This window comes from Arctopsyche grandis, chromosome 8 (genome assembly GCF_051622035.1).
Source record: "Arctopsyche grandis isolate Sample6627 chromosome 8, ASM5162203v2, whole genome shotgun sequence".
Taxonomy (NCBI): Eukaryota; Metazoa; Arthropoda; class Insecta; order Trichoptera; family Hydropsychidae; genus Arctopsyche; species Arctopsyche grandis.
The window spans coordinates 7,516,755-7,540,917 of NC_135362.1; the positions used below are offsets into that span (position 1 = coordinate 7,516,755).

Sequence of the window (24,163 nt, forward strand, 5' to 3'; positions counted from 1 at the left end):
ACGTCATATAAGTAAATCAATGAATTGAATAACGACATATAAATTGTTTAATATAATTTATAAAGTTAAAAACTGGTAACAATTTGACTCTTTTATATAAGAATTATTTATGAATACGGTTGTTTTGTGTATGAGAAAGTTTTGTTTATAGAATAATTTTGCAAGATTGTTTACTTGTCATTTCAAATGTCAAGATTCACTGATGTGCGCAATATATGTATGAATATGTTCCATAAATCTATCATCACTATAGAATCACAGTCTAAATATTTACAACGGCGGTGACCAAAGCGGCAAATTGCATTTTGCTTCCGTGGCCATCGCTGGTTTACAATACGAACAATCACAGAAAGTATTCATTCAAATTTCCATCGGGTCGGAAGCACACCTTGAACGATCAGATCCTATTTAAAAAAAACGTCCAATAATCAACCTGTAACAACGTACACGTCTGCAAACGGCAATAATTCAACTTCAAGAAACTCTTGCATACTTTTGAACACGTCAAAGGCAACACAGTTTCTAATCTAACGCGATTTGAATAAGCACAGAACAAATTAACATTTAATTTTTCATATAAATATCAACATTTACAAGAAAAATTAATATAATCGGGAACACTACATGTTCACTGTACGATCGGGAGTACGGTGTTTATATCTCACGAAGCCGTATTTCATCAATTCTATCTACATATGTACATATGTACGATTAAAGTAATGATGATAAAAACATATTTTAAATTACATTTTTGTTTCCTCAACTGTTAACCCTTTTGAATGCTGACCAAGTCCATAAGCTTGAAACTACCCGCTAAGCCTTTCCAGGTAGCATTGAACATGTGTCCTTTAATCCGTGTCAATGTTTATAAAGACTGGTTTACACTGGAGTTTCTGAATTTATATCCATAGCAGAATTTCTCAATGGAAATCCCTAACTGCTGAGTATTTTAGATTGTGGCTTGGCATTTAGATTGTGAGCATTACATTTTAACAACAATGAAGAAGATGGAACTAGTTTTATAAAAATACATTCGTTAATAAACTTCTTTTGTATATTTTATATTGTTGCAAGATATATTAGAGAGTCTAAACACACCTTTACAAAACTCTAAATCCTCGGCGGTGGTTATCTAGGGTTTGTTTGGATTAGCTACAATTTTTATACCTGCTTTCTATTGGATTTCAAAATAATTCTATTTGGAAATGTTGGCGAAATATTAAGCGTGGCGGGCTTTCAACAGAAAAGACGTCAGCACTCAAAGGGTTAAGCACTTTTACAAGTGCAATACGTGAGATAAAATACGCCGACGTGAGCTGAAAGCACTATACATACGTACGTTCAACGTGAATATATTATATATTTGTATCATAAAGCAAAACTTCAACAGAAATAATGTATAATAGTTTTCATCAGGTATCGTCATAGCATTGTCAATACACGAGGTAGATACGACATACACAGGAATGCTGAAAAATAATTAAATTATTGTACCGCAAGTGGTGGAGATCAAATTTTGATTCGTCTATCATACTATATATGTACATAATTCGGTATCGTCATTTTTTTTTAAACATTTGAAATTAAATTTAGTAAAAGACTATTTCGTATTAGTATTTGGACCGCTCTGTAAAAGTAAACGAGATGAAATTTTGACTTTAGCCGACTGTCCGTTCAAATTCGCACTCTGTAAAGTTTGTAATTCACTGGTAAATTTTGCAAACTGGTAAATTCCCCGCTTGTTATATAGAGATGAAAAAAACACATCCAAATAATAAAGCGAATTGTAAATTTAAAAAAAAAATAGTAACAATAAAAGCTTTAATATAATATTAAGATTTTATTAAAAAGTAAAATCTATGTATTGGACCCAAAATATCGTAATGCGATTACAATAATTTAATAAAAAAAATAATAAAAACAAAAAAAAAATGAAATAACCACATAAAGCATGTACGCTAATGTTTAATTTTTAGATTAAACTATTTTAATTATATATTATCCGCTTACTATACAAAAAACTAATGTCGATAACACTAAATAGAATATGCATAGAAATGAACGAGCGTGTAATTTTTAAAAGTTTAATCTAAAAATAAAATATTATCGTTTCTGTTTTCCTTGATATTTGTGGCCGTTTTAAAGCTTACTTCGAAATTAATTTTAAACTTACGTATAATTTAGCGAACGAACAAATTTACATCGCGTGCATTTCATAAATGACGATCGAGAGAAAATTTATCATTTCAACACGCGTTAACACAATTGTGAATTTTTTTTGTTGTTGTTTTAAAACGAACTTCTACTCCGCATGTCATGTAATCATTTATATATAAAAAATAAAATCTTATAATCCTATGCAAGTATTTCAACGGCTCCCAACCTGCTCCCAACAGCCAAAATATTTACAGAGATTTTTCTCGAAAACCAAACAGCACCACTTTATTTTTATTTAAGCACGCAAAATCTGCGACAAGTGATTCGTATAATGTGCTGTATATCGATTTGATAAATTGCTTCTCAGTTTATACCAATCTAATTACAAGTTGCTCTGTATGTAATTTAATATGATCTTACAAATTAATTTAAAGAGAAAAAAAATAAGAAAAATACTTACTGATTTATATTATTATATATTAAAAATATTATACGTATTACTATGTATTAAATTTGTAAATAATTAATTTAGATGTGTCCAATTTTATTATTTTCTAATATTAAAACTTTGATGCTAAAAAAATTTATAAAAAAATCTATAGATGGCAGTGTTTATTATTTTTTAAACAAAATTTCGTTTATTAATTGAATTCAAAAATTGATATTTTATAATATGAATGAATCGAACACATATAAATTAAAAATTTAAAGTAGGCAACTTTAAGTGTGATTTAAATTAATATAACTATCTTGAATAATGTGCAATAAATTTGACGGGCAAATTATGGACTTTAAATAGTGAAGATTAGAATGTAAATAAAGAAGCGTTCTTAGATCGATTTTTTAAATGAAAGTTTGTGATCAAATAATATAAATGGCCAGTAATTATGACAATTATGCAAGTCATTTGGTATTGAAACCGAAAAGTAATCAAAACCTTGTATGTATGTCCATATGTATGCAGAAAAAACTCTTATTATAAATCTAGTTTTCAAATTAGAACCACTGGATTTGGTATACTATCTCAAGATACTCTAAATTAGACTGTAGACAACCACAGGTAATTTGACTGGTTTGTTTGTTTTAAAACGTAACTTCCGTCGTTTTCTACAATCTTCCATCGATCAAACAATGTTTCTTATGTTAATCAGGTATTGAAGCACCTTTGAAGCCTTCTTTAGAGGAAAGCCATCAACCTTTTTTAAGAATTGTATTGAAAAATTGCATGATCGAAGGAAGAAGTACGAGAAAATGACAGAATTTACTCGTGATCATACATACATACTTTCGGTCTACTGAAACGATTTGTACTATTGTCATAGTAACTACCACATGTACACAATTCACATTATTCAATGTCCACAATACGCTTTACTGAACCCGGCTGATTTGATGCGTTAAATAAAAAATAAAGGCTCGTCGAGCGAACGGAATGTTTCACGATACACGTTTGACGGCGACAGGAGTCGAAGGTTGGGCACCCTTGAGCTACGCCAAGCATCCGTTATCCATTCCAGTATTTCTAAATTTGTTACGCCGCCCTCCCCCGGTATTGACGTTATGACACTGCTGAGCGGTCGACGTCGCCGCGTGACCATTGTAGTGAAAACTATTCACATCCTGACTATCGAACTGCATTTGTTCCGTGTACTCGTTCTGAGAGCTATCTACAAGCATCATATTGGAATTTTTAGAAAAGCTATCGCCGACGACGAAATTCGCATCGTCCTGTCTCATATAGTTACCGTCGGACGTGGGGGTTCCCATGGAATTGTAAGGCGTGGCTATGTCGAGCGGGTCTACCGGCTGGTTGAAGTTGGATGGCGGGTTTTCGATGTCACAGTTGTAGCTCGAGGCCAGGACGTTCGCCGACTCCGGTCGGATGTACGGCGAGTTGGGTTCGTAGGGGGTCGTGCTGCTCGGGTAGCTCGTCGGCGAGTCGTAAGGCGGTTGGATTGGATTGTATGGGGTCGTCGGTGACGATGTGTTGTTTGTCATGTTCTTCAAACAGGTCGGCGAATGGTGAGAGAGCATGTCGACAAGTTGTCTCCTTTGCACTTCTAACTCCTGAAACACAAAATTTAAATCTATTAAAAAAAATGTACAGAAAGTAATGCTAAGACATTACCGAGGTGTTGAATTAAATTGCATACAGATCAATGTGACTTAGATTTCCTATACATTAATTGTAAACTTTTAAACTTTGAATATACATCATCATTAGAGGGCGCCGGGTTCGATCCCATGAGCTGACCTCGATTGAAAAGAATTTTTCTGAGTAAATCTATAGTGCTGCTGGTCAGACTTGAATATTTGTGACTCCAGGTCAATCGTTTCCTATCAGAGTTTGCCAATTTTTCTGGTTTCATCGTTGAAACGGTTCCCGATTAAAATAGGCTAAAATCCTTCCTACCTACTATGTCACCACTATTTGAGTATGATTAATGTACAATAAAATTGATGTACAATTGACGAGCTGAAAACCAGCATATATGAAATGCTTTTATATTAGCACTTAAACCAGCTTTTTTTAAAAATGTCACTTGTATCAGTCTGGTTTTCAGCCTGTCAATTTATAGATGTCGCGTTAATTTGCGAGTTTTTCAGTGTCTCGTAATTCAGCGACTTGTATAATAAAAATGCTGCATTGTTTGTAATTGGCCAGGAAGGCGCATAGGGGCTACCTGTAAGGCCTTCCTGGTATATGTAAATGTGAATCATCATCACCATCCACTGCTGGATGAAGGACTCTCCAACATACTTCCGTTCGTCTCTGTTATGTGCAACTCTCATCCATCTCACCCCAGACATTTTCCTAATTTCGTCTACCCGTCTTACCTGCAGTCTTCCTTTTACCCTTTTGCATTCTCTCGGGTACCATTCTAGCACTTCTTCTGTCCACCTTTCGTCCATTCTTCTAGCCATGTGGCCCGTCCATTGCCATTCCAATCTCTTTACTCTATCCACTATGTCCACTACTCTAGTCATACTTCTCACCCACGTATTCCACTTCCTGTCTTTCCTCGTTATGTTCAGCATACAGCGTTCCATACTTCTTTGAGTGCATTGGACTTTATATAACATCTTGCCGTTCAATGTTCAAGTTTCACATCCATACGTCATCACTGGCAAAACGCATTGATCGAAGACGTTTTTCTTCAGACAGAGTTGGATTTTTGATTTTTGAAAACAATATTCATTCGTCCAAAACAAAAATCAAGTACAAATATACATATGATTTTAAAAATATTCAAAATTGCTAAAAATTTGTACCACTCTATTTTTTATACATTCATACATATTATATGCATAAATTATAACACATGTGCATGTTTTATCAGATTTGTATCTACTAAGAGAATCACATACTAAAAAATAATCAGATAATTCGTTTGAAATGATGAGGAGATAAAATTTTACTTATCTATACTTCAGTTTATAGCAATATACATACAAATACTGTAGAATCTTTTGAAGTCTTAATAAAAGGATTAGAGAATACTAAAGAATTTAGAACCTTATAACATTTCAAACTTATCACTTTTACTAATATGATGGATGTTAGCTTCACTATCCATATACATTTTGTACATTTTACGTCAAAAATATCAAATAATAGAGAATTAATGTCATGCTGCGGCAGAATCTGTACTTTTCGCAGTGCACTGGTAGAGCTATTGCATACCAATAGACAGGCCGTAGGTCCAAGTCCCAGCAAAATATACAGATCGACCATCTCCGATTAGAATTTTCCAATTTTTCTAGCTTAATTGTTGTAACGGATCCAATAAATCGGTATCCTCCTCTTCAGTTTCTCGTAAATTCGAGTTATTAGCATCTCGAATTTATTGAATCTTATAAATGCTACCTACATAATGCATTTCTCGCAAATTTGCTGTGTTTCAAAATTTTGTTGACTGTCCATAGATGTCTAAATATGTATTCTATGGATTTATTTTTATTTTCTATTTTATTTATTCAATTAATCATGAATACTCGTCTTACAGATCGCTCCAATGCTACGAGTGTACTATACAGATCAAGAAACACAAAAAATGATATATTAATACATAATTATTATATATTTTTACACTAAACGCGACATCTATGGTCAAACATTGCAAACATTGTATATAATACGATCAATAAGCACTTATACAATTCGAATTTTTATACGATAATCATCCACAGAGACATCTATGGAGAGAAATTTTTGCAGCATTTTATTTATATACAACCCGGCGAACCTTGAGACGCTGAATAAGTTATTCAAATCTTGCGTTATTCAGAATATAACTTAAGATTTTCAAGAGAAATAGGGGAGGGAAAGTCAATTTGCAGGAACCGTTTCAATGAAAATCAGAAAAATTGGCAAACTCTGATAAGAAACGATCGACCTGGAGTCACAAACCATGGTTTGGCCAGCAGCAACCAGTGGGAATCGAACCCGTAACCATACTGTTCATATCAAGATATGCTAAACAATGTTCAATTATGTTTGAAAAATGGTCAGTACTTATGTAAAAAAAATAATCTAACCATATGTGTTGCCTTATGGTAGTTCCTGTCATGGCACATATGATGTATGTAAAAATAAAAGTTTCTATTTTAATGTATAGGAAATCTTCAACATACTAATGGCTAATTTTAGCACGAAAAACGTAATAAACTGTCACAAATTAAAGTTAAAAGTCAAATCGAAAGTGTGAATCAAGTCAAGTTTAACACTACAGTATCACACACAACCTGTGCAAATACACCGTAACAACGATGACACAGGTGTACGGTGGAATAATTATCTCATTATACATTATACACCAAACACAAAATTAAAGCTGTGAATACACATGGGCATTGTGAAGATATTTGAAAGGGAACACAATTCACAAGCACCCAATTTGCATCGGCGACCTCGAAACTCTCGGCTGCAGCGCTAACAATGATACCCGATTTGATAAAACCATGCGTATGTATTATTCATTAGGTTATCTGCATGTCAAGAATACTAAACGTTTCAATCGAGAATTTCACGAATATTAGACAAAAAAAAAAAAAAAACGAACCTGTATTTGAGTTTTCAAGTCAATGTTTTGCGTCTCGAGATTTTCCGATTCCGATACGAGATTGACGGTGCGTTCTCTTTTTTTGAGTCTACATTTCGTGGCGGCTATTTTGTTCCGCTCCCGTCTGCGTCGTCTTCTTTCCTCGTCTTCTGGTGTCAACTGAAGAGCACATTTGCATACGATTAATATTGTATGTAACTTGCAAAATATGTAGTACAAATTAATAAAAAATAAAATTTTATTCACAAAAACAAGTGTTTTGGATACATTTAAAATTTAAATTACCCCATCTGTTTGGTTGCCCAGGCTGATATCGTCATACTCGTCATCACTGATATATGGCTCTTCTTTTTTTAATCTCTTTGAACATACACCTTCACTGCCGTCACTTCCTGACATCTTTCTTTTTGATTCAATGGATAGTTTCAATCCTGCTTTTATCAACTGGGAACATGTCTGAAAAAATATACAAATTAAGTTTAGTTCAAATGCAATAATATGGGGTAGAGCTTCATTTATATGAATGATTTTTAATTTTACTATTATAAAATATAAGAAATAATAAAGAATGTATGTGATTTTTAATTAAATGAACATGTATGAAAATAGCAAATAGTCTACTAATACTCTGTATGAAGTTAAAAACAAAATAAAAAGAAAGTCAATGAGCCATTAGTTTCATAAACTTCAAGTCCTGATTCAAGGCTAAATCCCTAATTTATATATTTGACTTTCCCGGTGTTTTCAAGTATTCTTCTAAATAGATGCGATTAACAACCAAATTGACCATCTTATTTAGAGACTGAAAATTGTTAATATTGAATGACAGTACAAACTTTAAATATGAACATTTGTACTGGAAATTGAATCCATTTAAAATGCCACAAGCTCACTCTTAGACTTGTATGTGATTTTTAATTAACTGAATATAAATAGCAAATAGTCTACTAATACTCTGTATGAAACTAAAGACAAAATAAAAAGGAAAGTCAATGAGCCATTAGTTTCATTAAACATCAAGTCCTGATTCAAGGCTAAATCCCTAATCCTAATATATCTATTCGACTTTCCCGGTGGTTTCAGGTATTCTTCTAAATAGATACGATTAGCAACCAAATTGACCATCTTATTTAGAGACTGAAAATTGTTAATATTGAATGACAGCACAAACTTTAAATATGAACATTTGTACTGGAAATTGAATCCATTTAAAATGCCACAAGCTCACTCATAGACTTGAATGTGATTTTTAATTAACTGAATATAAATAGCAAATAGTCTACTAATACTCTGTATGAAACTAAAAACAAAATAAAAGGAAATTCAATGAACCATTAGTTTCATAAACTTTACGTCCTGATTCAAGGCTAAATCCCTAATATATCTATTCGACTTATCCGGTGTTTTTTTAAATAGATGCTATTAACAACCAAATTTACCATCGAATTAAGATACTGAAGATTGATAATCTTGAATTACAGTACAAACTTTAAACATAAACATTTGTACGGGAAATTTAATCCATTTAAACTGCCACAAGCTCACTTTTAAAATTATTAATTCGGACGATTTATATATTAAATCAGACTCAAACTACAGTCAATAACAGATCAAATAGCATTGAATTAATTAGTAGTCAATTTCACACATCAAAAGATGATTTGAATCTGTTTTAACGTAAGTTTTCATCTAGGATTTTCAATTTGTATCCTCAATAAAAAGACATTGAGTAAGAAATGAGTACTTCATTGTGTCAAATTTAAAAAAAAATCACCATAAAGTAAATGCAGAAAAATTATGCAATGGATGCTTATTTACATTGGTTTGAAATGAATTGAATCAAGTAGTATTCAAGGTAACGTTACTTTTTGAATGCTCGGAGTTGAACTGTTTGCCGGGGAGCCGAGGGGAGATCCGCTGGAGTTAGAAGTAGAGTCATTCACACTCTGCAAATAGAAGAAGCGACACGTCAAATTTGTGTTAATTGCCAATCATCACAATCTTAATTGGTTAAAACGTACACTCGAAACGATTAGGATGTCGTCAAAAGCGACCACTTATTATTCTAGCCGAGTTAAATCAATTAAACACATACATAGATATTACATAGGAGAAGAAAAAACACACTCGACCACAAATTGATATTACTTAACACGACCGATTGATTAATTCCAACAGCTTTTAAAGTGTTAAAAGCACAAAACCGATAGTCGTGAGTAAGTTGACCTACAATTACGTATACGGCCTTGTCAATCTCAAAGTTGCAATTACGATGAGATTTATAGAAGCCTTTTCATCTTTTTTTTTAAACGTTGTTGTCATTTCTTGAAGTGTAGAATGGTTAGGTTCACATCAATCGTATAATCAGAATTCAATAAATATTTTCAACACTGTGTTTATGCAATATGTATTATAGTTTGGCCAGAATATATGTAGGTACTATCATTTGTGATGATTTGACTGCTATTCACAAGTTGCATTGTGATTCATAACTAATGATACGTATTGTAAAAAAGATGATTTCAGAAATTTGCCATATAAAATATGACTAAAAATTGTAATGTTTTTCCACCATATTAATAATGAGCATAAAAATTAAATTGCGTTACTTTGCAGTTTATGCCGTGTTATTAAGAAAATTCCAAGATTTAAGATCCTTTCCCAAAGTAATCTTGTTCAAATTAAAATCGCGTTAGGATGTGGAAAAAATTTAAACACAACAGGGTTTTATTATAAAAAACAAAAAAAAAAAATGAAACAACGAGCAAAAAATACATAATAATAAATATATTTAAACTCAAATCATTAGTTCGATTGATAGATTAGATTAGGTCTAGTTATTTTTATATCCACGAATAATTTCACTATTACAAAAAACAGCCTTGATCCTCTAATGGCCAATTTGAAATTACTACCTCATTATACCAAAAAACGCCCACACATTAACCATACATATATAAATTACTCAATTTAACATGTCATTGGGAACAAATATGCAGTTCCGAATGGTAAACCATATCATTCTGATCAATAGGAATTGCGTTTTAAAGGCCGAAAACACACTGAGTGATACGTGGTACGTGTTTTTTTTTTTTTTTAGATACTTTTAAACGCAGCCCACCAATCCCATATACGTGATACGTGGTCCCAAAAATCACCCCCTGGAGTGTTTTCGGTGATATTTCGGGAATATATGAATGTGTATTGCGCCCAATGATTATAAATATTGGGCGCTCTGGAACTGGAAAGCATTCCGACCGGGAGCACCGACGGGTGCAGAGGAAAAAACAACTTCTACAACACTAGCTGCGTCTTTCTTTCCGATCCTGGAAACCCCTCTTCACGTTCACGCAACATTAGTGTCAGTCAAGTGGAATCGGAGAGAAAGACGCAGCTAGTGTTGTAGAAGTCGTTTTTTCGTTTGCATCCGTCGGCGCTCCGGATCGGAATGCTTTCCAGTTCCAAAGCGCCAATATGTATACTCATTGGGCGCAATACACATACATATATTCCCGAGATCCTATTGATCGATGAGTCGCGTGATCCTATCGGCCATCATATACGACCCCTCTATTCGTCGAGGCCCTTTTTGGCGCGAACGAGAGATCAGATGATTAGCGCATAAGCATTAATTGCATAAGCATGAATGAGTTTATTTATATATTTTTTTTTTTATAATCTGTGAATTGGTGTGTGTGTGTGTGTGAATGTGCGTTTGCTGTTTAGGTGTGTGTATATATTTGTGGTTTGTGTGTGTGTGAGGTGTGCGTGCATTGCACGGCACATTTCAGGTATCAATTCCTATCGCATGTGCGCTTTATGTGTCCATGCGTTGTTGTTTATTTTGTAGAGTCTGTTCAAGAAACGAGCGACCTGGGTGACAGTATTAGTGTATATACATGCAGTGGTCATTAGTTTCGCTTCGGCGTTCGACGTAGGAGGACGTATCTTCGCTTTTTCATACACGGTGGTTACAAAGTTCCCAACACATAAGTAATATAAAAAAAATTGTTAGTTATTTTTTTCAACAATGTAAAAGTATAGGTATAATACAGTCGTGCATGATGTAGTGGTGCGGCATGTGCGCTCCGGTATTTCCCTCCGCCAAAACCAAATAATAGCCCAAAAAAACCCGTCAATTCCGTTTCAAAATTCCAGAAAAATTACTTTGTTTTTTAAAATTACTTTTTTATATTACGTGATATAGATAGATATAAATAAATTTAGATAACAAAAAAGTTCCTTTTGTTTCATTTTTGAGAAAAACTAAAAAATTAATATATATATATATATATATATATATATATATATATATATATATATATATATATATATATATATATATATATATATATATATATGCGTAACGCATACTTTGCAGTCAACCGGTAGTTACGAACACTGTCAACCAGGTCGCTCGTTTCTTGAACAGACTCTACTTGATTATGTACAGTGTGGTTTTTTTCATAGGAGCAGTGATTTGCGGTTGTTCTTGTGCGATATTCATGAACAACCGTCTCGTTCTCCGACGAAGGGTCTCTTAGACTGTATTCATTGGGGGGGGGGGGGGTGGCCTCATGTTGAGGGCTTTAAGGGTCGAATTCCTTGATCTTTAAAGCGGGCTTAGTATTAGCGCTCGTAAACCATCGGTCCACGAGCGCCACCCACCCAATCTCTACGTTACAATATAGTCAATTTAACCAAAGCCAACTTATATGTAGATGTGCAAGTATATTTTCTATTTCTTACCCTAGGTCCGCCAGTGGCGCACTTTTCGCTCGCATTATAATTGTAGTCGTCGAGGGGGTTGGTCATCGCGATGAGGGAATTGAGTATCTCAGGAGTCCTGGGGGTGGTGCAGGCCGACTCCACGGCCAGCAGGTTGCTGACGAGGGAGTTGGCCGTGGTGACGTTGAGGCTGACATTGGGGTTGTTCAGCTTGGGAAGTTTAGCACTGTGTATCATGTCAGCCACGGAGCACAGTGGCGCCGTGACGCTTACGGACGTCGCCGGCGTACTTGCGCTCATTTTGTAATCGAAGTCTAACATATGTCAAAATTTCAAGCGTCTTATTATTACAATATATACATATGTGTATTTATCTACCTAGCTATACGAGAGGGGCAGTTTCACTGCGACTTATTCAAAGTTTTATATACTATGTACGTATAATAATCTAAAAACACAGATTTTATCACTGGTAGAAAGTAGTAGGATTTCATTCGAATCACTTTCTGGGACTGGGCACTTTTTTTTTTAAAAGGCAGTCAATTATTTTGCTTCCTTTTTATATGGCACTTCTTGATTCTTTTGAGATATCATCGATTCCGACCTGCAAATATAAAAAAAAAAAAATTAATAATATGTATATGTATTAAAGCGGTCTCCGTGACGGGCCGGAATGTGAAATTACCGAAAACGCAAATATCGGAAGGCAAAGATCGAAAATCAAAAAATCTTAAGTCGAAAGATAAAAAAAGGGTGCATGGTAAACGGTACATACTCACTTAATTTGCGCGAGCAGGATACAACAGGAACAAGAGGAACAGGTTTTTCTTCCCGTATTAATGTGCGCGCGCAGAAAACGAGAGGAAAAGCCTGTTCCTCTTGTTCCTGTTGTATCCTGCTCAAGTTTAAGCAAGCAAGTTGACTTCAATCATGAACGTGTTTGAAATTTATGAACGAATAGTTCCATGGAATTCCTGTACGTCAAAAATTTGGTATCTGATTTTGGGTATCCGGACATGTACCCCTTGGACACGTACTCCCCGGACACATACCCCCGGCCAAAAACCGCCCGTGCAAATAACCCCCGCCATAAATAAAAATTGTTTAAAAATAGTACTAAATAATTAATAATTAAAAATAAAGTAAAGTAATAAATAATAATAAATTGAGTGTGGTAGAGCATATTGCATTTCAATTTATTGTAGTAAATAGAATAAATATCAATTAATAAAATACTTTTAGTCACCAGTTAGCGTTTGCGTTCTGTGGTATTGAAAATAAATTTTAATAGAAGTATATATTATTCTTATATTATTATTATTATATTTTAAATAGTATCCATGATGGAATTTGTAAAATCGAGAAAAGGAAAAGAAAAAGAGATTAAAATACAATTGATTTTGGAGTTTTGTATATTTTAAATTATTATTATTGATAACTGATTATTTATAAAGAATCTGATTATTAATATCTGTATTTCTGAATCTGTATTTTACTGGCTGAAATAAATTAGCATTGATACTGACTTTTTATCACTAGTCTCTTGTTACTTCACTTTCTATTTTTTCGTCTGACGAAATTTTTAAAGATACTGTCAATTCGCACGAGGGGTTAATGTCAAGGGGGTTTTTGAGCGGGGGTATGTATCCAGGGGGTAAGTGTCCTAGAACCCTGATTTTGAATCATTTCTACTCTTTAGATCCCTTTGATATTTTACCGACATATACATACATATGTAGGGGTTCGCTAACATTAAAGTAAGCTAATATCTTTAATAAGAAACTAGATGATTTTAATCATCAAAAATTACTATTCAAAATTAGTAAAGAAGAGCTCAAATTGTTAAGTTACATATTTAAAAAAGATTTTCTTTAAAAAAAATTGCCTGCATCGTATTCTAAATGTATATCAATTAAATATATAGATAATGAATGATGAATAAATACATAAAATTATTCATTAAAAATTATGTGAGATTGAACAAATGCTTTTTATTAGATTCACTCTGTTATTAAAAATAAATTGTCTTTAAAAATTCCATAAATTTATACATCCTTGATTTATGATAAAAATGTTGAGTGCCACTTTTATTAACAGTTAATGGTTGTGGAATGATTTACAGATCTAACAAAGTCCAAATAAGTATAATTAAAAAAAAAATGCGCTGCGGACGATTTTTTTCAATTGAAATTAATTGTTTTTAAATCAAAAATCGATTCAATATGAAAGCAGAATGAATTAGTTTGACCTGAATAATATAATATACTAGTGGTTTTACCCGGCTTCGTTCGGTATTTGTAATATAAACCGCTTAAAAATGGCTAATCTAATATTATAGTAAGCATTTTATTAAATTTATTTTAATAGTTACATACATACAAAATCTCTTTCGAAATTATATATTAGATGCAAACAATTTTTAGATTTAAAAATATATATCGATAGTGAACGCCTTTTTTGCAAACCCTAACACCGACTGGGTTGGGCACCGAAAGCATAGATTATTACTAAAATACAGAAATATTACACTTATTCGGTCTTTTTTCTAGTCTTTAATACATGATTAATGGAAATAAACGGATCACGCAGAGTGACCGGTCACGAAATAGATTGGATTTAAAAGTCAATCAATCAAATACCTTTTAATGATTTTACTTTTTATTAAAATACACACACAAAGAACGCATACACTCTCACACAAATGCAAGATCGTTCCGAAAGGATCACCGGCAAAAATCCAGATCCATATGAGTATTAAAAAAAAATTTAGAGTGGTCCTTTCAAAACTGGCATACATCTTCTCATGTGCAACATTCGAATGGCAAAATTTTGCGTTATCTTTAGTGGCATCTCGTTCACAACAATAAAAATAAATAAAACGGACGCGACAATAATAATAAGAAGACGTTGTTAAATTTTACGACGCCATTTTGCAAAATGGCGTCTCTCGTTTCGCATGGCGGCAAAGCTTCGCGTCTACTTCCATTGCGCAAGCGCAATAAAAAAGTTGACAGATCACATAAAAAAAGCAAGATTTATATTTAAACACAATCTGAAACCATTTAAAATGCTACTTTCTACAATTTTAATCAAACATTGACCTTACATTTGTTGCATGAAAAATCCTGGCAATTACTTTAGAGAGTAGTGAACTGCGGGGGCGCTAGTTTCGCTGTTCCACTACACAAACAGAAGCACTTTTGTTAAATAAAATGTAGATATGTATACTACATACATATAACCGCAGGATATAATTAATGATTCCCGTGTTGAATGGACATATGTATGTAGGTACGTCGAGATCACATCTGTGATTTGTTATGTAAATCGGCAAGCAAACACATACACACATTGACTGGTGTGCAACGACTCGATGTACCATATGGTCTCTCTTACGCGTTGTTTCGCAATTGAATTTTTGCAAAATGCACGTGCCGAAATGTGCCAAGTTGCCCCGTCGAGGAAAAGAACCGAACTGAACTACGAAATCCTTCGGACGAGCACTAAACGTAAAAAGGCGAAATAAAATTAAAAAAAAAGAAACGATAAAAATTATGGTCATAATTCAGCAGATGCGAGCTAATGTAAAAATGCAGACCCTTCTGCGAAGTGTGTGCGGTTTTATTGTTCGCATTTTATTGTGTGAAGTTTTTGAGAACGACTTGTGATGGGTCGCACTGTGCAGAATGCTGACAGGAAATGCATTCTGCACAATGCGACCTGTTGACTGTCATTAGCGGACTATCTCTAAAATGGCATCTTTGATCTACTGTTATAATTGCGTAGCAAGGCCATTATAATTCTATTTAGAAAAAAAGTATACGATTTGTCGAACATGTGGTATTAAATTAATCATCATCATAATTGTCGCGATGACTGCTAGATTGAAGGCTTCTATAACACACGTCAATTCGTCTCTGTTTTGAACAACTCTCATCCATCTCATTCCACACATTTTTCTGATTTCATCCACCCATCTCCCCTGTGGTCTTTCGTTTACATACTTATTTATTTATTTATACAGGTATACGACCATTTTTACTAACATGACATCTATGGTCAACATTGTACATAAGTATTATTCAAGGCAATCATTATAGAGGCATCTTTGGTCAATTTTTAAATATCAACAAATTCTGACATGCTGTAAACTCTAATTTTGCGATGAATATGACAGGATTTTCAATTTGTTGGAACCGTTTCCAATGAAATCAGATAAAAACCCAATCATTCTATGTACATAAAATATAATTCAAGGCCAGTTACAAACATCTTTGGACAAATTTGCAGTATTTTATAAATCAGCGAATTCGAGATGCTGATGCGAATTTTGCGAGAAATAGGACTGTATTGCCAATTTGTTGGAACCGTTTCAATGAAATCAGATAAAATGGTAAACTCTGACATTTAATTAATTCAGTGTTTAATTCAATAAATTTATATCACTTATTTTAATTTGATATGTCCAGAATCTCCGAAAAACGGATTAAACGTATTACAGGCCACCAGTATTTTAAATATTGTAAAACTCAAAACATTATATTTAATTTTGATGCCACTTTTAATTATAACGGCTCAAATGTGTATTTACATATTGTTTTGAAGTTAATAATTGGATGTTTTGAATTTTTTAAGAATTTGTCACATATGTATGTACATATGTAGGTCACACAATAGAGAGCTTCAAACTTCTAGACTTAAAATAAACGGTTGATTTTTGACTTAAAGCTTTCTGTCATTATATCGATGGTATGTATGATGTTTTTTATCTCATGAAGGTTTATTTTATAAAATATTGGGCAGGTTTAAACATATATTAAAAGGAATTGAAACTGTATAAGTATAGGTTTTTGAGCTCTTTTTCCTATTATGCTGTACATTAACATTAGAATAATATAATACTATGATTACTAACAAAAGTAAATTAAAATTGTAAAATAGAAAATGATCAGTAGATCAGTAGCTATTAAAATAGATATAAGATGTATTGTGAACATAATTTAGTAATAATAAAAAACATTTAAAAAAAAAATCGAAACTGTATAAGTGACGAAAGGTTGTAAAACTGATATATTCGATACCTACTATACATACATTGAGGTGATAAAAACGCCCTAATTTTGGTGCGAATCATGAGATAAAAACAAAAAAAAATCATAAAACACAAATAAAATACTTGGATAATACCAGCAAATCCATCTTTTAATGATTTACATATAATAATTGTCAAAGTTTGAACGATTCAGCAATTCGACCAAATTATAGACATCTATGTATGTACATTTAAATTTCCGGTTGACTTTCGAATAATTTATTTTACACATCAATTCAATACTTTAAAATCAAAAATCGATTCTATCGATGTACTGTAAGGTATATTTTTCCTAAATATATTATACAACCATTACATGCCGAAATTAACCTTTGTATGCACACAGTTCAAGATAAAACAGATTTTGTGACCTGCTACAAAATAACTGAGCTTTTATGAAGAAAAAGAGGGTCACACAAATTCTACATTTTACGACGCCACAAATACTTTAATATTCCCGAAGCCAAAATGGGGTCACGTAAATCATAAACGAAAATTATCTCAAAAATTCCCGATTTTATTACGCCAAAAGCCACGTGTAGAGTGAAGCAATGCAGCAAGACATGGGTTACGTCGTAGCTTCAATATTCAAACATTTCGAATAAAAAAGTGCAATATGGGAAACAGTACCTTTGAAATTGGAGAACCCATGCAATTATCTAGGTATTGAAAGAGTGTCAGGTAATTTAATTAGCGGTCTGCTGTTACACGAACGTAACTAAAAAAAAAAAAAAAAAAACTAAAAAAACAAAACCCGCTCAAAGAGCGATAGGGCACAAGGCCAAAGCCATTAATTTGGGCAATAGCGGTTCTAAACACGAGGGGCGCTGGAGAATTCTTCTTCGAAATGGAAAACAAATGGGAGTGTTCGATCAAACAAACCAAACATGTGACAGATACGCAACCCGCAAAACACACAAGCTGCCTATGATTATTATTCTTCTGACGATACTGAAGCCATATCTTAGTTATAATCTACAAATAATTGTACGTCGTAAAAGTAAATGAGCACTATACGACATGTTGTTATTGTGAACCAAATTCCGAGGCGATGAAATTTGATCTGGTTAAGGAGTCATATGAAAATACTTATGCTTAATGGATACTTCGCATATTTAACTTACACATGTACATACCTACATGTGTGACTAGAAAATTGTATATAGTAAGAGTTTCCCGTTATTTTTTATACGCGATCTTCTTTGAATAATATGAAAGTAACCTTATCATATTTATTTATTTACTACAGTTAATTACACTGAGCAACAAAAAAATCACGTTTTTGAGTTACCAGAGCGGAGACCCACTGAATTCGAATATGATAATGATTTTTGTTGGTTAGTGATCGTTTACGAGATATGAGCGTTTAAAAAATGCGCGATTTTTACAGTTTTTTTGGCTTTTGCTGTCTTTAAAATACAGAAAATTTGTCCATATATGTCTATGTCGATCAATGTTTAATGTTTAATCGATGTGTGTATTTGCCTTGTATAATAGTTACAATACCTCTGTACAATGTTTGACCATAGATGTCGTGTTTAATGTAAACATACGAGTGTATACCTGTATAAATAATTAATAATTCTTAATCTGTATAGCACTCAATTTCGCTCAGTCGCTTCGGATCAATCTGTTATGACGAATGTGGATGATTGAAATAAAATAAAATTAATTTAATTTAAAGTATAAAGCCTGATTAAATAAAGCCTTTCGTTCGAAATTATAATTTTTCACAAACCTGTAATTAAATGTTGTATGTTGTTTATTGATCATGAATAAATTTATCACATATTAGACCCGATGAGAAGTCCATCTTTTAAAAAATCAGGTTACCCAGGATATTTAGACATTATTATAAAACTAGTGTTTTGCCCGTTGACTTCAACGGGTGGCTTCGGAAAGGAATTGATACACTAATTAAAATAAAGTTATATAGTGTAAGGTAATTTATAGGCGCGCATGCGCATTAATAGTAAAAAGTCGATTGGCTCATTAAACGCTCATTAAAGTTCGAAACGATGAATGCAAGTGTGTCTTCGTGGATGTGTGTAAGTGTGTACGCTCCAAGGCATCTGACGGTGACGCCACCCGTTCCAACTCAAGCGTTCACTATCAGGAGCACATGTCAAACGCTCAGGTCCCCACTTCCCCGCTTCTCCTCGACACAATCGATCGTCACGCCACATCCCTATGCATAACGTATACTACTGGTATTCTAAAATTTGTTTTTTTGAAATCTCCATACTTGTTGATGTACTCGCACATACTCACATGCATCGCATCCGTTTTTCATATATAATATGGTTGAAAAAATGCAAGGTATTATTTTAACAGTGAAAATTTTGTTACAGCATTCTTATCACTAACCGTTTCAAACACATCTCAATCTTTTAAAATTCCGCACATAACGCACTATCAGACACTCACGTTTCAAATATGCAAAGAAAACAATCTTAGCATTTGGAAAATAAGAGATAATTCAATTACACTCTTAAAGAGACTGTAAGATATGTATGATTCACGACAGTGTTTAATTATGGAAATAAAATATGCACGATTGACAGCCACTGCCATACCTTTCGGGATAGAGGCCCGAATATGCATATGCAAAAGATCCACCTTGAAATTTTAGTTTTGTGCACTCGTTTTTTGTGTTGTTTTTTTTTTTTTTTGTACAGGATAAGCACAATTTAGATATGCATCCGTAGTACAGAATTTTTCCATAAAACGTTTTCGGCGCGTAGGAAATGACTATCATCTTTGAACAACAATCGTTCTGTAAATTTTACAATGGCGAAGGCCATCGTAAATTACACCTCTACCTGTGCCAACGAGCCAAATGTGTCTACGGATTTTTTTCTTCCTAACATCAATGTTTATTTGTTTCATTTGAAAGCGCATAGAATCTTATAATATTTCAGAGAGAATTCCAAAATTGCCGTCTATCATCATTTCGGTGTATTTTTCCAATACAAAACACGGCGACCGGTCGAATCTTTGCTCACGTGGGTTCTAAAATCTCCCACGCAATCAACTTCCTACAATCGCAGTCAATTTTTACAACACAATCTCCGTCCACTTTACGATGCACGCGGAAAAAATTGCAGTGGCCAACACGAGGCTTTCGTATAAATAATAATATCGCAAAAAATCGATACAAAGTCAAAGAACAAAGACAGGAGCCGACTACCACATCCAATTAATAATCGCACAATGTATGTATGTACATATGTAAATGTGGTAATATAAACAAGGTTACTTAATTATAAATATCAAAAGCCGCCTCTTTTGATAGATTACAATAACAACGGTGACACTAATTATCATGTACTGATAGTGTAAGTGGGAATTCCGGGAAAATTCACTATAGTTAAATATAACGTAACGCGCTAGATTGATAAGCAGTTAATAAGTTTTAAGATATATTATAATAAATTAAATATAGGCCTATTTATGGACGCATATGATTGTGCTTTAATGTTTTTATACTAAAATCCAAAAGTAGAAAAAAGTCAAAGCTTAACTTTTGGAATAAAGAAGCTCTAAATTTATCTGTTATAATAATATATCTCATTAGTAAAGGTAATTGCATATTTTCTCCCCATAAAAATTCTCAATGAAATAACCTAATATATAGTTCCAATATATGTACATAAATGTTTCCTATGCATAAAAAATCTGCCCAGTAAAATTTCGATAGTACGCATTTCTAAGGTGAATACACTGCAGTGTACTATATTTACTTATTTTATTACAATTAATTTTAATATAAATATAAAAACTGGAAAAGGAAAAAATGATTTTTCGTTGAATCATTTTTATAAAAATAAATTTAGTGTTTAAAAACAGTATTAAAAAAATGAATCAACTATAGATTTCACATATTTGTTTGAGCTTTTCAATAATAAACGTTTAATTAATTAATTAAAATTATTTTTAAAATAAATATAATTTAAATACAATATAAAACAACAGGCGAAACATATTATTGAATCAATTTTACATAAACAAATACTATAGCTAAAAACAGTATGACAAAAATTAATCAACTGTGCATTTCAAAGACACTACATAGTTTGACATTTTCAATAATAAACAGTCTATTCATTAATTATAATTATTTTTAATATAAATGCAAATAAAACAACAGGCAAAAAAACATCGTTATGTAATTAATTTTACTAAAACAAATTTTATGATTAAAAGCAGAATTAAAAAGATGAATCAACTATGCATTTAAAAGTCACAATAGTTTGAACTTTTCAATAATAAACGGTTGATTAATTAATTATAACTATTTTTAATATAAATAGATTATTTTAATGTAAATATAATACAATTTAAAATAATTTGCCAAAAATAGGTACATTATTGAATCAATTTTGCATTAACAAATACTATAATTAAAAAATAAATCAACTATGCTGTTTAAAGACACACTCGTTTAATATTTTCAATGAAATCAATAAGAACATAATTTGTGCAAAAATTTACCAGCAAATTTCGCTTTTATCCTAAAAACACAAATTCAATTGAATTCAACTTTTAATATAATACGAAATAACAAACTTATACTCTACCGTAACACAATAATGATAAAAATTCCAAATAAATATCTGTACTATCACACGACATACATATGTATATGTAAATACAAACAAAATTCATCAAAAAATATATCTACTTCAATTCCAAACATTTTTAATATCATATGTATACCTACAGATTTATATAAAAAAAATTCGAGAGTATAAAAATTTCAAATGAATAATAACAAAACCACCAACAAACGGAAGGAGAGGGCATTGTATGTAACATACTGACATATTTAAAAACATAGATAAATTAATAAAAAAAAGCACTTATTATAACACTTATCTAAACCATATAATACGTATAAGAAACTCTAAATATAAAATGCATGCACATTTCGGTGCGGAAACTTCGGTGGTATTCCGCGACCGCATTTGTCGTTACGATAGCGGCCATTATCACCGTTAGACTCATAGCAACAAAAAACGAGGAAAAGCATTCGAAAAAAGTCCCAAATATACATATACAATCCAAATTAGCACATAACATATATATGTAATATGTATATGCGGTGGTGTGTAGGTCACGCGGTGCATTCGATGCGATGCATTCCGCGATAGAACGAATGCACTCAATCTGTGCTTGGAACAATCATTGTTCAGAGGAGCCGCCTCAAGGTCTAATTGCACACATACATTACGTATATAAAATTCAATTAAATTGAAAAACGTGATAGATCTCTCAGGATCGGGGTCAAGGTTGGGTTAACAGCCGCTTTGAATTCAACAGATTTCAACCGAAGATAAATAAATGCATGCCTTCCATTATAATGGACTTTGCCATGTATGCATGTATGTCTTTTATTTTCAATCAATGCTAGACGGCTGATGTTCAAATGTATGCACTTAAAATTGCACTCTTTGTATAATTAATCGGTTTGTAGGTTAGTGGTAATTATCGAAATCCAAAATTCAAAATGATTTGCCGAAATATTTAAGTGCCTACTTATGTCGAGATTTGTCTCTCATAAAAACCAGGTTCTATACAAACCGCAAATATATATTATGTAAGTGTATTATGCTTGCAAAAATCGACAAATTCAAACTAACCGAATGCCTAAGAGGGAAGGGATGCTGACTTTATTGGAACCGTTTGAAAATCAAGTTAGATAAATTGGCAAACTCTAACAGAATACGGTCGATCTTGATTTAATAACCATCCAGATCTTACCAGCAGTGATGCACGTACTCGAAATCATCGAAAAACTGGAATAAAATTTTCAATTCCGGCTGGGATTTGAACCCACAATCTCCCTACTGGTAAAACATTGCTTTACTAGTGAGTACATATCTACTGAAAAGTTCCTGATCTTTAAATAAATAACTGCGGCAGACTTATAAATGCCTATAAATCCCTATTTGTATAGGCTTGTTGGAGAAAAAGCTCGAAACTATGCTCCAAGCTCTGAATATCCCTAAAACGGTGCATTCAATAAGCAGAATACTTCTCAGATCAGAAAAATTAAGCAAAAAGTGCAAGAACTTTTTAGTATATAGAAGTTTTTAACTTTGGGTATGAATCGATTTGAAAAGTTTCATCTTGTATAAATTATTAATATTTATTTATACTTGGGAAAGACAATGGATCCAATTTTATATTTTCCTAAGATGCTGCTCCTGAGCAACATCTATGGTATGAAACTAGTACATATACTTATGGATGATAAATTTTGAAATCATATTCAAATAGTGGTGACATAGTAGGTAGGATGATTTTGCCAATTTGACTAGGAAACGTTTTAACAATGAAATCAGATAAATTGGCAAACTCTGATAGGAAAAGATCAACTTGGAGTCTAAATTATCCTGAAGCACTACAGAAAACACTCGGAATTGATTATTTTCAATCGAGCAACCTCTCGCTGCTTAAACATTAACGCAATGACCAAGTTATGCTTCTGACTAAAAAACCATTATATTATTTCTGAATTCAATAAAACCTATTTTTTAATAACGCAGTACATAAATTAAGCATAGAGTTTATTTTTTCATTAAAAAAAATTAAAATTGAAATGAAGAACTGGAGTGGTAAAACGGTCAAAATTTTCAGATCTTCATTCTAATAAAGGCCTTATTTACATACATAGCTTAAATATTACTAACCAATTCAAATCATAAAATTCTCACATATAAAAATTGTCTGATCTAAACATTGATATCATCTAAATGGCATCAAAAGCACGTCACATGTTAGAATCCTTGTAGAAAAATGATTAAACCTATCGACCGTATCAGGAAATGGAATCAACGAATATAATCAACCGACTTAGCTATGCAATGCTCATATTATGCTCATTGTGTTAGCCATTGCATTCGATTTAGTTGTCGGTTGATAGTGTTGATTTTAATTAGGAGCAAATGGAACAATTGCCGTTGAACACGGTCCATTTTCGTGTGGGAGGACAAGGAATCACCCCGCTTATTAGTGTCGACACGTGGGATTCGTCTAACGATTCAAAAAATACGCACAAGTCATAAACGAGAAGGAATTTGGCCTAAAATTCCATCTAAAACGATCACAACTGGTTCAA

General features: G+C 32.6%; 1 protein-coding gene across 1 annotated transcript in view; it reads right to left on the reverse strand.

The window, feature by feature from the left end:
• Positions 1-3,645: 3,645 nt before the first annotated feature.
• The window catches only part of Atf3 (Activating transcription factor 3), an 85,740-nt gene continuing 65,222 nt past the window's right edge, over positions 3,646-24,163 (reverse strand). The window contains exons 2-6 of the mRNA XM_077436631.1: positions 11,970-12,552; positions 9,086-9,166; positions 7,506-7,676; positions 7,221-7,379; positions 3,646-4,224 (exon numbers count right to left, since the gene is read on the reverse strand). Coding sequence (XP_077292757.1) covers positions 3,646-4,224; positions 7,221-7,379; positions 7,506-7,676; positions 9,086-9,166; positions 11,970-12,269 — 1,290 coding nt within the window. The 5' untranslated portion in view covers positions 12,270-12,552. The remainder of the gene's footprint in view (positions 4,225-7,220; positions 7,380-7,505; positions 7,677-9,085; positions 9,167-11,969; positions 12,553-24,163) is intronic.